The sequence below is a fragment of the Aethina tumida genome, chromosome 7, assembly GCF_024364675.1.
Source record: "Aethina tumida isolate Nest 87 chromosome 7, icAetTumi1.1, whole genome shotgun sequence".
NCBI classification, from domain to species: domain Eukaryota; kingdom Metazoa; phylum Arthropoda; class Insecta; order Coleoptera; family Nitidulidae; genus Aethina; species Aethina tumida.
In genome coordinates, this window is record NC_065441.1 from 9438102 (window position 1) to 9453668 (window position 15567).

General features: G+C 30.1%; 1 protein-coding gene across 1 annotated transcript in view; it reads left to right on the forward strand.

The window, feature by feature from the left end:
• Positions 1 to 15567, forward strand: part of LOC109596455 (protein O-mannosyl-transferase Tmtc3-like) — a 74495-nt gene that overhangs the window by 21109 nt on the left and 37819 nt on the right. The window contains exons 3-4 of the mRNA XM_049969859.1: positions 4233 to 4314; positions 11150 to 11249. Of these exons, the coding sequence (XP_049825816.1) occupies positions 4233 to 4314; positions 11150 to 11249 (182 nt within the window). The remainder of the gene's footprint in view (positions 1 to 4232; positions 4315 to 11149; positions 11250 to 15567) is intronic.

Genomic DNA, 15567 nt, shown 5'->3' on the forward strand with positions numbered 1-15567 from the left:
GACTCACCTTAGCGTTGATCTAAGGAGGTAATTTTGTCTGGAAGTACGTCTTTCTATGCCGCATCGACTTGAAGCTGAGGAAAGGAATAACTGAATTTTGTTCTATGTCTCGTATGTGTTCCATTGATCATAAATGTGGTCAGTATAGTAACAAATTAATATATGAATCATGGAAACACTCTAAAGTTATCCTCGCAGTATGAGGTTAGGTATTATCCAGTTGGAAAACTGTGGTTATTGTCTTTCTCCGACCATCATGGCCAAAATCGGGACCCATTCCATCCCACATTTATTACCAAGTGCCGAACTAAACGTTGGTTTGTCCACGACATCCAAAACCCCTCTTGACTCCAGACATAACTTTGACTTCAATTCATCCGATTGACAATTTTCACAAAAATTCTTGCTTCCTTTACGCCAATAAATCGCTCTCTATCAAACTCACTTAGGTGTTGAAAATATGCACGCCTTGGTACAATATTAAAACTTGGAAACTGGATATATCTGGTCTATTTTCTATGCCACAAGACATGTTAACTTTACTTTTTAATTAACAAAACAATGAAGAAAATATGTGTGATCAAATCTAAAAGTTATAAAATAAATCAACGACTTCTTTGGCTGCCCAGCCATAAAGTCGTCAATTAAAATAATCATTCTATGTCAGTAAATGACCCAACTGGGAACTTTCCGTTTCCTGCCGAATGAATTTGGTCCAATTATACATTTTATAGTGCATTTTGCCCCACTGCAACTATAAAAGACAATTTATGAAGATTGATAAATTAAATTTCGTCGGTAAAATATTTACAGTTACGGTGAAACGAGGACGTAAAAATTCTGGAGCGTTGCTTTTGGAGAAACCTGCTATTGATTTATCATCGTGTGCAGGAGGAATAGTTGCCGCGCCTTCATGCATAAACCAGATAATTAAGTCGTTTTACAAGTTAAACTCCCTGATTAATTCATCATCACTTATTCAAGCCGCATTGCGATTTATTCCTTAAATGTGTTGGCTTAAGGAACTGACGATGGTTTTGAACAAACTTGCAGTCCACAAATCACAGCTGTTAAGAAATCTTAATTGTAACAGTATAACTGAAAAACAACTTACGAAAAGGTTTTCTCTTACTAAATTTTGCTAGGTTTTAATTTTATACTAGTTCAGTGGCAGCAATAAATAAATAATATTTAATTTTATTAAATTACAATGTTCCCAAATTGGATAATACTAATATAAATTTATCTCTTTTAAAAATTGTCGATTTAATTTTGTGCAATGAATTCGGGTGAATTAATAATTTACATCAATATGTAACAATTTAATTATGTATTTTAAAATAAATATTTAAAATATATTAATATTTATAAAGCGAACAGTAAATATAACGAATGAAACTATTTACTTTACGTAAATTAAATTGCATATTTTAACTCATTTCATAACGTAAATTACAGTACAACTTTTTAACAATAACTCATTTATTTATATAAATAAATACAGAATTTCAATAATGCAGAAGCAATTAACATTCTTAATAGTTTTACAAGATTTTAATTATATAATATGTGTAATATACAACAGTGACTATAAGTATAACAACTAAAAAATATTAATTATATTACTTGAAGAGAATGCCAGTACCTATAATATTTATTGTTTTTTCTTTTACTATTACAGCACTAATTCTTTAATGAACTAGGGTCTGTTTGACAAGAGACATCTAAAGAAATCCCTGCTTCCTAGTAAGAATGTTAAGGCCCGATTTCGATTTGTTCGGGATTACGTCCACAGAACCACAGTTTACATTTATTTTGTTTAAAATGACACTTTAGTTTATGTTCTGTTCCAGACCGTCAAAACAATATGAAATATTTGTTTTATCTTATGTGAAACTCCTTCATTGTAAAGAAGGATATAAAGACTGATTTTTGTACAGAGATGTATTAGACAAATTTAAATATGTGCTGAAATCATAAAGAAATAAATATATTACACAAAGAATTAATGATAAATTAAAGGTTACTCATATAGTTAATAAAAATTCCTTTCAAAATTAAAGTGGTTATATTTATATTCAGCTCAATTCTGTAAAACACAAACTTTTTATAAAATAAGAAAATATTTGAATAGAGTATAAAACAATATTAATAAATTAATATTATTTTAAAAGTTCACGTAAAATAGTTATGTTCATAATATTTAACATTTTAAAAAGTTGCTATAAAATTAACGACTGTAAATTAAAGAAAATACTACTGAATTATCAATTATTGGATATTAAAACAAAATAGTTTGTAATATAAAGTAATAGTTAACTTTGTTATATATTCACATTGTTGATTTTCCATTTCCATTTAGCATAATTTACATTAGTACATTAGTGTGCAGTTGTTAGTACATATTTAAAAATACGGATACAATTAAAATATGTTAATTATTAACAAGTTAAATTTAATAATGAATTGTAATTAATATATTGTGTAACTATTTTGTATGAATTAAATTTTAAAATTTAAAATTGCTGTTAATTTGAAAGCATGCTATTGATAATCCTATGCCATTATTGTAGTAATAGAAATAATACATTATACAGTCAGTAGTTTTGTAATTAAATATTTGCTTTAATACATAACTAAGGGAAAACTTGCATAATAACTTGTTGGAGGCTGAAAGCAAATTTAGTGTTTTAAAATATAAACCGTGCAGTGTATGATTTTAATTATTCACCAACATAATCCATTCATGTTAAGAATGTTATTGATACAAATCTAAATTGGCTGAAATGCACTTTGTTCCTAAAATGAATGGACTATTGAATTGATCCTACATTGTAAACTATGTAGCTCTACACTATAGAGTAACAATTAATTTTATTACGTCCAGTTTCAGGTTGAATTTTGTTTGTATCACTGCAAAAAAGTTCCAATCAAAAGCTCATAATAAATCTCTCAAGGGTAGAATCAACCCCGTCCCATTTTGATGCGAAATGAAAAGCACACATGAACGAATCAAATGTGTTTACCAAACATTTGTCAATAATTTTTTTTTTTTTTTCAATTGTGTTTACACAGAATATTCCGTATCAGGACTCATATTACCCATGTACAAAACAAAAAGTCGGCATTAACGTAAACGACAACAACTCCTCGCATAAATGTTCGATTTACTTGTTTGCAAGTAGTAGTTAATAATTTTTTATCCGTTCAAACTTAGAGGCCGTCGAGATGCGGCGCGTCCGACTGTTTGCCCTAACGGATCAACAAATATTTATATTTGTGTTAGGGCCGACGTTTGCAGAAGGTACAATAACAAGCTCTTATTAAATAAGAAATAAAATACCTCTCGGCAAACACCCGAACAATTGTTGACTCCACCCTGAGACCTACTCTGAACAAGGGTTCGTTGATACCGTGTATGAACCTGAATAACAACGGCCACATAAATTTCCACATTATATCACAGGATAGGTTAGGTTAAATTAAAATTTCAATTTTTAACTATTGAAAAAGTTTATTACTATATTAAACCATTTTGTTACTACTTGAGATAATTTTGTGAAAAAACTCATTATTTGTGGATCCTTTGATTATATTTGTCTTAATAGTTTTGTTATATAAAGAATGGAATTAACTGTTTTGAATTTTTATATCAATTTTTTTGAAATTAGGAAAATATACTATTATTTTAAACCTTTTCGTTCCTTCATGAAGTAACGTTTGTACATGATTAATGGTCGACTAAACTCAACTACATTTAAATTTTTATACATTATTTAGACATAACAAATTCAATGGTATGTTAAGGCTACGATTTGTTTATTTATTTATTCTTGTTGTTAATACTATTTTTGTTCCATGTGGTAATTTCTATACCAGAATCTCATTATTTCGAGATACTTTAAGTACGTGAACCTAGAATCAACTTAATAAGAGTTTCTTATAATTATTTTGCATTAAATTCCCAACTTCCAACGTTAAAATGAAATAGCAAGTTAACGACTTAACTCTTAACATTTTAAACTAAATCAGGTTAATTAAACGTACAATGTACACCTTCTAAGGAGCGAGTAATTCCTAAAAAGTTTCAACTATCGCCGTTACTCAGGTGTAAAGTTAGTTCATACATCCAATTTTATTACACTTTTTACCGATCACTGTACCTGTATTCTTTCGAACATTCCGAAAGATTCCGTAGAGAAACAAAAACTAACGAAGTTTGTAATTTTCAGAATGTGCTCGATGTTCCTGCCGGAACTGGCAAGTTTTGTATCGTCGATGCTGTTCGCCGTTCATCCCATTCACACCGAAGCGGTAAGTTTCGAATTGAAATTGATCATCATTAGTAACTTAACTGTATCGACAGCGTTACTCGAAACAGGTACACCGAGGAATTGTTCTCAAGACTTCGACCATTATCCTCGCCTCGTACCTCTGTTTGAAACCACGTCAATTTTCCAACTCCGTAATTAATAATCATTTATCTTCGAGGAAAGGCCTTCCAAAAGGGTGCGGTTTTTCATTAAATATTTACGGAGAAGTCAATGTTTTATGCATCTGACTTAGATGAATAGAGTGAACTGTATTAACTTGCTTAATTGAGGGGTCACGTTGAGGATACTCGGTGTCGATTTTAATCTTGATGACGCACGTAATTTGTGAAATAATTTGGGAACTTAACGACTTCTTTTGAATAACCAAGGAAATTCTTCTACTTTAATGCATTCTTTAGGTAGTTTGAAAGATATCTCTTTAGGTGATTCAACAGGCTCGTTTTTGAGTGAACTAATAATTTTAATGACCCATTTATCCATTTTTCTTTATTTGTGACTCTGTTTTGTTGCTTCTGGATAATTAAGGTTCATTAGACGTTTGTAGTGTTATTTTACAAGATTTTTATTTACAAGGAACCCGTTGTACAAAAGACATTGCCTGTGAGTTAAAAGAATCTGGGAAGAAGCTGAGATATTCCAATTGATTTATTATCTAACAATTCTAAAATTGTAAACATATAATAATCTAATCTATTCCGTCTATTTATAACCTCCCTTTTATCTAATTACATTTTTGCCTTTTTATACTTTATTTTATGAAACAGAACATGTTTGTTTACCAAACATGATATCTGTATATCAACAATTAGATATATAACAGCCTAATTGAATGTCAATAATGTCAGATTGAACAGTAGTTCACGTTTAATATTTTTAAATTAACTTATTTAATGCAAGAGTGTCTTCATTCTTCGCCTTCGTCTTCACTTGTTTACAAAAAACGGCTTCTTAAGTGTCTAAGGAATACTTTAGAGTATTTACTTTCTACGTTTGAATATTTCGATACACACCAGTACAAGAATATTTAAAGACTATTTGGACGATTTAAGTTAAGTGAGACTTAATAGGAATATGTGTACTTACTTGGTTAGGTACGGTATAATTTTAATAAATTTATCTTGTCTTTAAACTATTTAAATAGTTGACATTCTTAGACACTACCCACGCTTTGTAAGCGACGAATGTGAAGTAATAATATTACTTAAACTGTAAAGCGCAGTAAAACAAAATAACCTAAAGGAATACGCTGACTATAATCGTACGTCGTAGCGTATACGTTTCGTTAAAGTTCGCCTTTGTGTTTATACGGTAGTCGTTGAAGCTGCAACTCGAAAATAGACAATCAGGTGAGAAATAAGGGACACGTTTCACAGACAACTTTATATTCAGCAGACGTCTTCGGTGTGCAGAAATTTTGCACGTTGCAATTTTCGGCTTATAGCAGACATGATTATAATCAAGCTACATCCTTAAATTTATATTTTTATATTGTACACAGTCAATTCTTCAAAGGCTTAATGGTTTTCGTGTGCTTCATAAATCAATAACGTCGTTATTGTCTAATATATATTTAATGGCATTCTTATTATTATGCTGCAGTACTCGTAATTTCTAAAGTTTTATATCGGATATACGATTAACGTTATAGTTATGCTAAATTTAAGAAGTATCATTAAAGACCTTTGTGAAGACGTATATTTAGCTGGAACAAAAAGTAATGTTTCCCTTTGTAACACAGAATTTTCACGTCCCGTAATTTATCTGTTACACATCTGACAAAGCCAAAGTGTAAGTAGCACCCCATTAAGAATAAAAAAACCATGTCTCATAAGAATAAGAACTTTCCTCTTCAACCCTTACCTTATCTGCGTTTTCCCCTTTCTCTCCGAATTAAGCAACTCAAAGTTGAACAACGTCCCCGCTCTCCCTTGTCCGTCCGCGCCTCATATAATTGCTCTTTCTGCATACTTCGTCTGTTGTCATGGCGAAATCCGCCGGAAAAGGTATCCGTGGAACGCGTAGTGCCCTATTTTGATCCCCCTTTTCTGCGCTCCCACGAAACAAGAATCAAAAACAATCTTTCTCCGCTGTTTTTATATTCAGTAACAAGTTGTGTATAAGTAAATTCCTACTCGAGGTGAACAATGGAAATAAAATGAAATTCTGAAGGAGAATTACTTCAATAAATGTTTCCGAATGTTTCAACGTCTTTTATATTTGAATTATATAAAATATTCAATAATTGTTATCCTCAACAATGGGTTATAATTAAGTATTCTTTTCAGGGGGTATATGTTCAAACAGGTGCCTCCCCAAGAAAGTAATTAAAGTGAAGTACGAGACATATTTTTAGAATGAATCCGACAATGAATGCATATTAAGTAATAACATTTTACGACCAATAGTCAAAGGGGTAGTAAAAACACACTAATAACGGTACATGAAGTGTTCACATCAACGCTCACATAAAAGTTGTTTAATTTAAGAGTCTATTATCGTGCAATTTAAATGCAAAATTCCCGCATTGGCGTTAGCAAGTTGTATAAGTAGAATTAGGAAACGGATTTGGGGTGGGCCGTATATCCACATCCCACGCTAGATTGATTCCCGTTAATAACCGATAGCGGCACTACCTACAAGAAAGTTTTCTATCAAACTTCGAGTCTCAATCCACTTATCTACATTCGAAATTCCCGGTCCTTTCAGCCTAACTTCTATGAACCTTTCGCTGGATATTAATTATAATCTGCGAGTTCGCTAATGAATTTCACCGGCATACTTTTAGTTCCAGTTTAAGGGGGAATTATATTAATTAATAAAATTACTTACCAGTCAATTTTTCGGGCCAGCTACTCGTTTAACATTAATTATCACTAAAAAGGAAGGTACAAATTTAAATAAATGCAAAACTTCAATTTGATTCATTAACCAAACTGATGTTTATGAGGAGTTTTTAATAGTAGTCAGGCTTTCAAACATTAATTTAATCTTATTTTCAATTAAACGAGAAACATCACAAAACGTTGGGTAATTAAATATTATACTGAGAGTCATGGAAAATAAAAGTCGTAGATTCAGTGGTTCCATTAAAGAAAAATTGAAGTGTATATTCAAAAATCATTAGTATGAAGGTGTGCTAATTCAAGTCATTTAAATGCGTTTTTAAAACAGAAATTATTGGCTTAAAAGAGGCAGGACATTGGTTTTTCGAAATGTCAAAGCACTGTTTGCAACTTTTGAAAGTTTACAGACGAAGAAAGGATTTTTACAATAGAATCTGGTCTTGAAGTACTTTCTCTCACAATGCCATGTTACTAACAAAGATTGGAGTGTTGTTGACTATGACAGCTTTGAAGTGAACAATAAAATATTGTCGCCTTTGATGATGAGTTTTTTCGGACCCTATAAGATAAGAATTTAAAGAAAAATCCACATGTTTGAGGGGAGTTATACACTCACACAAGGAATTGCTTCCTTACCTTAGGAGTTATCAACCTAACCTAGTCTAACCTTCTAAATCCTATTTTACAACTGAATAATGCGAAGTTTGGGACATTCCGATGCACATTTCTTGACATAACACCGATTAAATAATTTGACAGATCTAGACCAATGAATCAACGAGTGTGTGGGTCATTGTGTACGTCCACTAAAATTTTACAGCAAACTGTACACCAAAAATCACGTTATATCTTCTAATTTCTGTGTCACTGAAAATATTAAAAAAAACTCATAAAATTTCGTTAGCTTTTAATGATTTAATTATGATGGAAAAAATCCCAATGATATTCCTCATGGAACAACATATTCCAGTTCCATCAAAATATAAAATCGTGACTAAATTGATTTAAGAGGTACCTTAACACTGTTTTACACTTTCATGTAGAAACTAGTTCTAATGGCAGCACTTCTTTGATCCAAACAACTGAAAACACTCAAACTATAATTTCCAGTCACACATTCATATTCATATATTTTAACAAGCCCATCCTGGTTTCCGCACTGCAAAGCTCATAAAATATTTACCGGTGATGATTTATTTTTAGTACCCACCTATCCAAAGTGGAGTGTCTGATGAATTGCATGTGTAGATACTTATCTCTTGCTTAAAATGCATGCGTGAGCTGGAATGATCGGGGGGTTCTTTACCGCTGATAACATTGTGGAAACGGAAGGCGGTTTTACATATCTTTCTTATTTTGTATTTTTACACCATGCCTAGTTTTATATATAACCTGACGTTGATATATACAAGATTCAAGGGTGATTTTTGTTCTTAGAAACAGTTTTATCAAAACTAAACCTGATAAATAAAAAAAATAACGGTTTTTAGTACATACGAATGGCATCTTCGAGACGAGGATTTGCTGAACAATTGGCATATCAGTGTTTCATTAGTTCCTAACAAGGCGGGCGAAGTTTTGGCGATATCAAAGGTTTTATACGGAAGAACAGCTATGTGCATTCCGGGTCACTAGTAAACAAAGTCCGACTGCTTCTCAGTAATGAGCCAAGTAATGTGTCGGCAATGGCGTTTTACCGGATGGATTGAATAAATTTCCAAACTATTCGCTACTTCGCCAAAAATACCGAACTGTCCATTCTGTTCTGTTTCCTCTTTGTTAAAATCTGGATCGCGGTAATGTTTGCTACATTAGTCGGGGAATGTTTTAAACCACTCCTTTTAAATTGTTAGTGGAAAGTAAAAGTAACTTTTAAAAAGACAAATATCGGAGCTAATTACATTGTTGATTTTCACAATGTACAGTTGTGAATTACAGATTTTACAACAAGGTAGGCTTTTATGCTAATAAATTAAATTATTAATTCAATATTGTACATCTAAAAACAACCAATTAGACCAGTTCTTTTACCTACCACTTTACAAAAAAGCCCATTGAAGAAATTTCATCCAATTTGTGTAATTAGTGGAAATTAAAAGCTCGGCATAAAAAAATTAGCCAAAGTTTTAATCTGTGTAATGAGAATATGTATGTTTCAGATGCTTTATCCGATATTTACTATATTTTCAGGATTTAAATGCTTGTTTATGCAATTTATATAATGAAAAGATTTGGAAATAAAAATAGACAAATGAGATGAGAGCACAGTTCAAAAGGCTTACATAACGGAACTCAACATAACGACTGGTTAGGAAAATTATACTTTTTATATTAACATGCTGAAGCAGAATGTTTTTCATAATTATGTATGGAATATATAAAGCAAGGATTTTTTACAATAATGAGAGTTTAATTTAAATTATGATAAAATTTTTGCTGGGAAAGAATTCAAATAATGTTGTCAGTGAATTCCAACTTTCTCCAATATAAAGTTGTACAAATACGTGCCGGATCAATCAAAAGTTGTGTCAGTAATGAGAAAAATGTTCGTGGTATCGCCATGCTTTGCATATAATGAATAATTTTTCAATTATAATTATTTCCGTTTCCGTTAAAATGGAAATATCCAGTCCATTCGTCGTAATTTATTTTTATGCTTGTCTCGATTTCAGTGCGCGTTAGCTGTTTTTACGGATGCTTGTTAAATTAGTAAAAAAATGGTATGTTCCATGTTCCGAAAGTCTCGCCCGAATCGGATAGTTAATGGGGTATAAAAGCTGCTTTTATAAAATAAAAGAGTGTGCTGAGTTTTAAAGTACATAATGGGTTGAAAGGAAATTGAGGATTATTGAAGGAACGAACGGTAAATGTCGAATTTTTTCTTGAATCAGAATACTCAAGATTTTGATATTAATCCGATTAAGAAGAAAATCAAAATTTAATTTTTTTCTATTTTTAATAATTAAATTTAAATAAATTGTGTGTATAATACAAAAATATTTTTGCCAAGAAAAATGTACTTATTTTATATCCACAACTATTTATACATATAGTTTGTATAGGTGTATACATAACATATGTACAGTGATGGTCAAAAGTAATTTTAGTTTATTCTTTAATTCATTAGATTTATTTTATATATATATATATATATATATATATATATATATATATATATATATATATATATATATATATATATATATATATATATATATGTACTTATAAATTTCAATTATTAATGCAAAGAAAAAATATTACAATAGGGTGTATTTTTTGCTGAGGTTGTAGTTTTGAAATATAAATAATGTACAACATAAAATATAATTGGAAAACTCAATATACATGTACGTATTTTTTATAAATATATATTTATATTAAAAAATATAATATTTAATGTATCCATAAAATACATTTTATATGTCTAAAATATGTATATAAAATGTTACATATTTTAGACAAACATTTTATTTTAATTTTTGCTTACATATTTGCAAATTAAATGAATTAGTACTCGCCTAGAAACAAACACAAAATGAACAACAATCTAAATACTTCTTAAGAAACAAAGAGGAAACGTTATTAATTAAATAAAATTCCGTTGCATAATTCCGCTGGTAAAATTTACAAGAAGCTTCAACAATGTTCCACGATTTAAATAGTCTAACATCACTTCAACGTGAATATTGATGTTGACTTCAAACTAAGCTCTTTGCATATTCAAAATTCTACGCCACATTTATGAATTATTAAAGTTGCATAAAAAACAAATCGGTGAGTTGCACGTTTTACTGGTTTGTGCTTCTTGAAGACTTGATTCGAAACATTTATAAAAACGTGTTGTTTTGTGGTTTCTTGAATAAAAAATATTCAGTCAGAGGATTATTTCGATTTTCCGAATAGCTCCCCGGGGCGTGTTTATTTATTATCATTTCTCCTTTATAAAAATTAATGTTTCCATTTTAATTTCAGGTAACCGGAGTTGTGGGCAGGGCCGAAACACTTTCATCGGTGTTCTTTTTGGCCGCCTTCATACTTTACAGCAAAGCATCGAAGAGCAAAAAATATACAGGTAATATTCGTACTTTTTTAAAAAAAAGTTTTTTACTCATCTATTTAATGCCGTATAATGGGCGGGAATGTTCATCAAAGAAACTGGAGGTTTAGCATGTTAATTACCCCAGAGCTTTATTTGGCGGTTTTTAAAATTTTAGGATTTTATGGAAATGTGTATTATGAGAAATTTAAATTGAGATTCTCTCAAGTACAAGCGACTTTTGAATCGCGTCGAATTCATTATGCATTCACATTTTCAAAGCCGCATTTTTCATTTTACATTCAATCCATAAATACAATTTAACGGCTTTTAATAATTAAAAAAATGTTAAAACCAACAGTCCTGAATGTATTTTTCTGTCAATAAATTGCTGAGGAAACTTCGGAGAAATGTAACAAGCAGATGTTTGTGGAAAAGTCTGCTTTCAATAGAACACAGAATGTTCAATCGCAAACACGTTTCAGCAATAATTTCGTCCGAAAAAAATTGCTTACTACTTTAATGAAAACCGTGCTTCAGGAACTAAAGTTTACTAGTTTTGTTCCACGAGTATGTATCATTAAACATCGTTTACATTATTACCCGCTGCGAAATTATCTCATAAACTGCACAACATGGCGGCAGACAGCAAAAAGCTTTGATTAAAACTCGACGCTGTATGAAAAGAGCATTCATCTTTTCTGAATTAGAAAACGAAACGGTTCGAGGTATTAGAGCGGGGAAAAGACGAAGTCGCATTTCATAATGTATCGCGATGTCATCTTCACTACTAGAATATATCACAGAGACAAATTAATTTTTAATCACTTTGTTTGTGAAGCTCGGGCGTTGCGGAATTCTGGATTCCTAACGAAAATTGGGTTTTGTGCTTATTTTAATTCACTCAACATTGCAAATAGTAACGTCGAGCGGTAATTGCTTTTGCATTTATTAAATTTTATGTTAAACGAATAATAATTAATTTTTACTCGTCAAATTTTTCAAAACAATGGGTTTACTATAATTCCAAATGCTGTTGTAGTTTTTTCATCTGACATTGATTTAATAAACTTGATTCCATTTTTAGCTTATATTTTTTATATATTACACAGTTTATTATTAGTAGTAGTTTGTTTACTAATTAGACTCAAATTTTAAATGATCTTTTCTTATGTCGTTAGTAATAGTTTGTTTAGTAATTAGGCAGCAATTTTAAATTTTATTTATTATTTCGTTAGTTAGATTACACCCTTAATTTTACGTTCACGAATACTTAATAGTTTTTAAAGTTTTAGAAGCTTTAAAATCATTTTTTATTCTAAAAATTACTCTATGACGTATATTGTTTTTTATTCTAAAAACTATCAAAACTATGTATTTCTTTTTATTTTATTCTGAAATAATAAATTTTAAGTTGTTTAAATATTTTTTTTAATTTATCAACTAGTAGCTGTTACTAGTTTTTTATTGCCTTTGCTTTTGAATTGATTACAATTTTATTTTTGGAATTTTTAAAATCAATTGGTCTGAATAAATTTTTCTAAATTCTTCAGATTATTAAAATTCTTCAAGTTTCTCAAATCACTTAAAAATCTAAAAAGTTTTTAAAATTTGCATATTGGATATTCTTTTTCGTATTATTTTTCCCTTCATTTATTTTTAAAGTTGTTAATTTTAAAAATGTATATTACTTCCTTGAAGTCTTTAAAGTTTTAAAATTGATTAATTTGGAAAAAAATGTTTTTATATTCCTAAATTTATTAAATTATATTTTAAAACAATAGTCTGAGCTACATTTCTTTTTAATTTGTTCTGAAATTAATAATAACTTTTTATATTGATTAAATTCTTATTTTTTATGTTTTATGAAAATTCTCATATATTCTTTATATTTTTGAAATCAGAAAAATCTGAGAAGTTTCTATAGTTTACGTATTAGAAACTCTTAATGGTCCTTTTTCGTATTATTTTCCCCTTCGTATACACGATAAAAACAAATACTAAATTTGCATTTGACCTCGAATTAAATGTTTGTCCAACACACTAAAACGAACAAAAATAACCGTTAATAAAAATATCCTTACAAAATAACGATTTTCCTTTGAACCCGTGTTGTTGTAATTTAAACGTGATACTAGGAAAAGCTTTGGTGATTGGACGTGTTTTTATTTAGGTGTTAAATTATTCATAGCAAATAAAGCACTTAGGTTTAATATGGGTGTATTTTATTAATTGGGAGAATATGTAAATTTTCCCCTAATTATTCATTTTCCCCTGTGTACACGAATTTTATCCAGCCCAACATTTGAACGTGTGATATATTGCAATAATTAAAAATTAAATAAAAGTCCCCCAACCAACAGGCGACAATTGAAAGGTTCTCTTACACAAACCGACTTTTTATGCGGGATTAAAGAAAAAAACAAGATACACGAAACTTTTAACGAAATCATTTTGTTTCTCTGCCCTCAGCAATTTTATTTACTTTCCGTTCCGCTCCTTTTAAATTAAATTCGGCAATATCAGAAATAATTAAAATATTGCGAATCCCACGCCCCATTCATTTACCCCTTTTCCCCCAGAAAACTCCTCGCGAAGATCTGATAAAAGCTTTGAACTTTACTTTTAGGCATGCCCCGTTTTTTAAGCTTTAACTTGGAAAAGAAATAAAATTGTCGTTAAACGTTTTGCTTCTTATGGAACGGGGTATCAAGTGGAATTAATTTAATATTAGGCAGTCGGGATCGTTAAAGATTGAAATGAGATCCGACGTCATGCTTACCGAGTGGATTTCAGAAATTTATATGAGAGGACAAGACATTAAAATTAAGAGGGATTTTTTTATTGCCTTCTGAAGATACGCTTCTTCACTATTTTAATATACTGTTATTGAATTTTGCTTCTTCCTCTAATTTTATTGTGTCGTTTGTACTTGTACTTAACAATATAATACACAAAGTATAAAGTTTTAAACATGGATGATCAAAAATAAAGAGACAAATTTATTTTTTATGATCTTTAATCATGTAATCCCTTAAAATTGAATTCCACGCTGACATAAAATGATTCTGTGCTGGCCATTTCAAAGTGCAGTGTGTTTCTTTTAAAGACTTATATGTAAATATAGAGGGTGGTGCAATAATAATGAAATTATGAATCGGTTGAAAAATGTAAATTTGTGAATTTCTTTAATATTTCATATTTGTTTCTCTACTTTTCTTCGGTACTATATGTCTATATACAGGGTTGCTAGGGTATTATTTATGTTACGGATCTTACTTTTTTTTTAAATTTAAATATTTTAAAGTGTTTCATATAACTTAATTATTTAGAATCCTTATTCCAATTTATGCTAAAAAATTTTTATATTTTTTAAATTCATTCTATATTAAGTTAGAGTTATAATTATTTTAAATTGTATTTCTTCAATCTTTTAATATACTGTTAATGAACTTTAGCTCTCCCTCTAATTTTAATGTCATTTTTATAACTATATATAGGGTGACTAGGGTATTATTTGTTTTTTGGCATACATATTCTTAAATTTAAATGTTTTCAACTTAGTTTTCCATGATCTAAATAACAATACTAAATGATATGTTTTTTTATTTTAATTCTGTCCGAAATTTTAGATTTTTTCAGAATCTTTTTGTTGATAAGCTGAATATTTATTCTTATTCCAATTTATGTGAACATTTTTTTATTTTTTAATTCATTGAGATTTTATTTCTATATACAGGCTGGCCCATTTAAGATAAAAACAATCTCATAACTTTTTTATTTACATCACGATTTTAATAAATAATAGGTCAATTGATACTGAAACAATATTTCAAACTTTTGAGCTATTATTCATTAAAATTGAATTGTTAAATGGGCCAACCTGAACATAATATATACTGTAATAACCTTTTGCACAAGCTTTTGGTATACAAATATATTTAAAAAAAAAGCCAAAAAAATATGAAAAAGTCCGTTGATAAATGCTGTAATCAGCGTCACCTTTATTTTTCTCCCTATGAAACCGGATGAATACGTAAATCCATCGCGACGCAGCTGCGGCATCCGCAACCCGCAATTGTGTTGCCATGTCAATGGAGTGTAATGTGCACAGCAGACAAACAGAGTGGAGAAGGCAATGGGCAACGGGGGTGTGTTTAAATTACACAATCTTAACATGGAATCCGTATTTGCCTTCGCCCGGGGCCCCGAAGACTTCCGCAGCCTCCGCCGTGACGAATAAATTACGACCAGTGTCGGCTTCAAAACAGTCTGGTCCCCGTTTTATACATTCCGATTTCGCTCCGGGTAACGTTGCAATTTCGCTCCGGCTCCTCCATTTAGACGGAAAAAA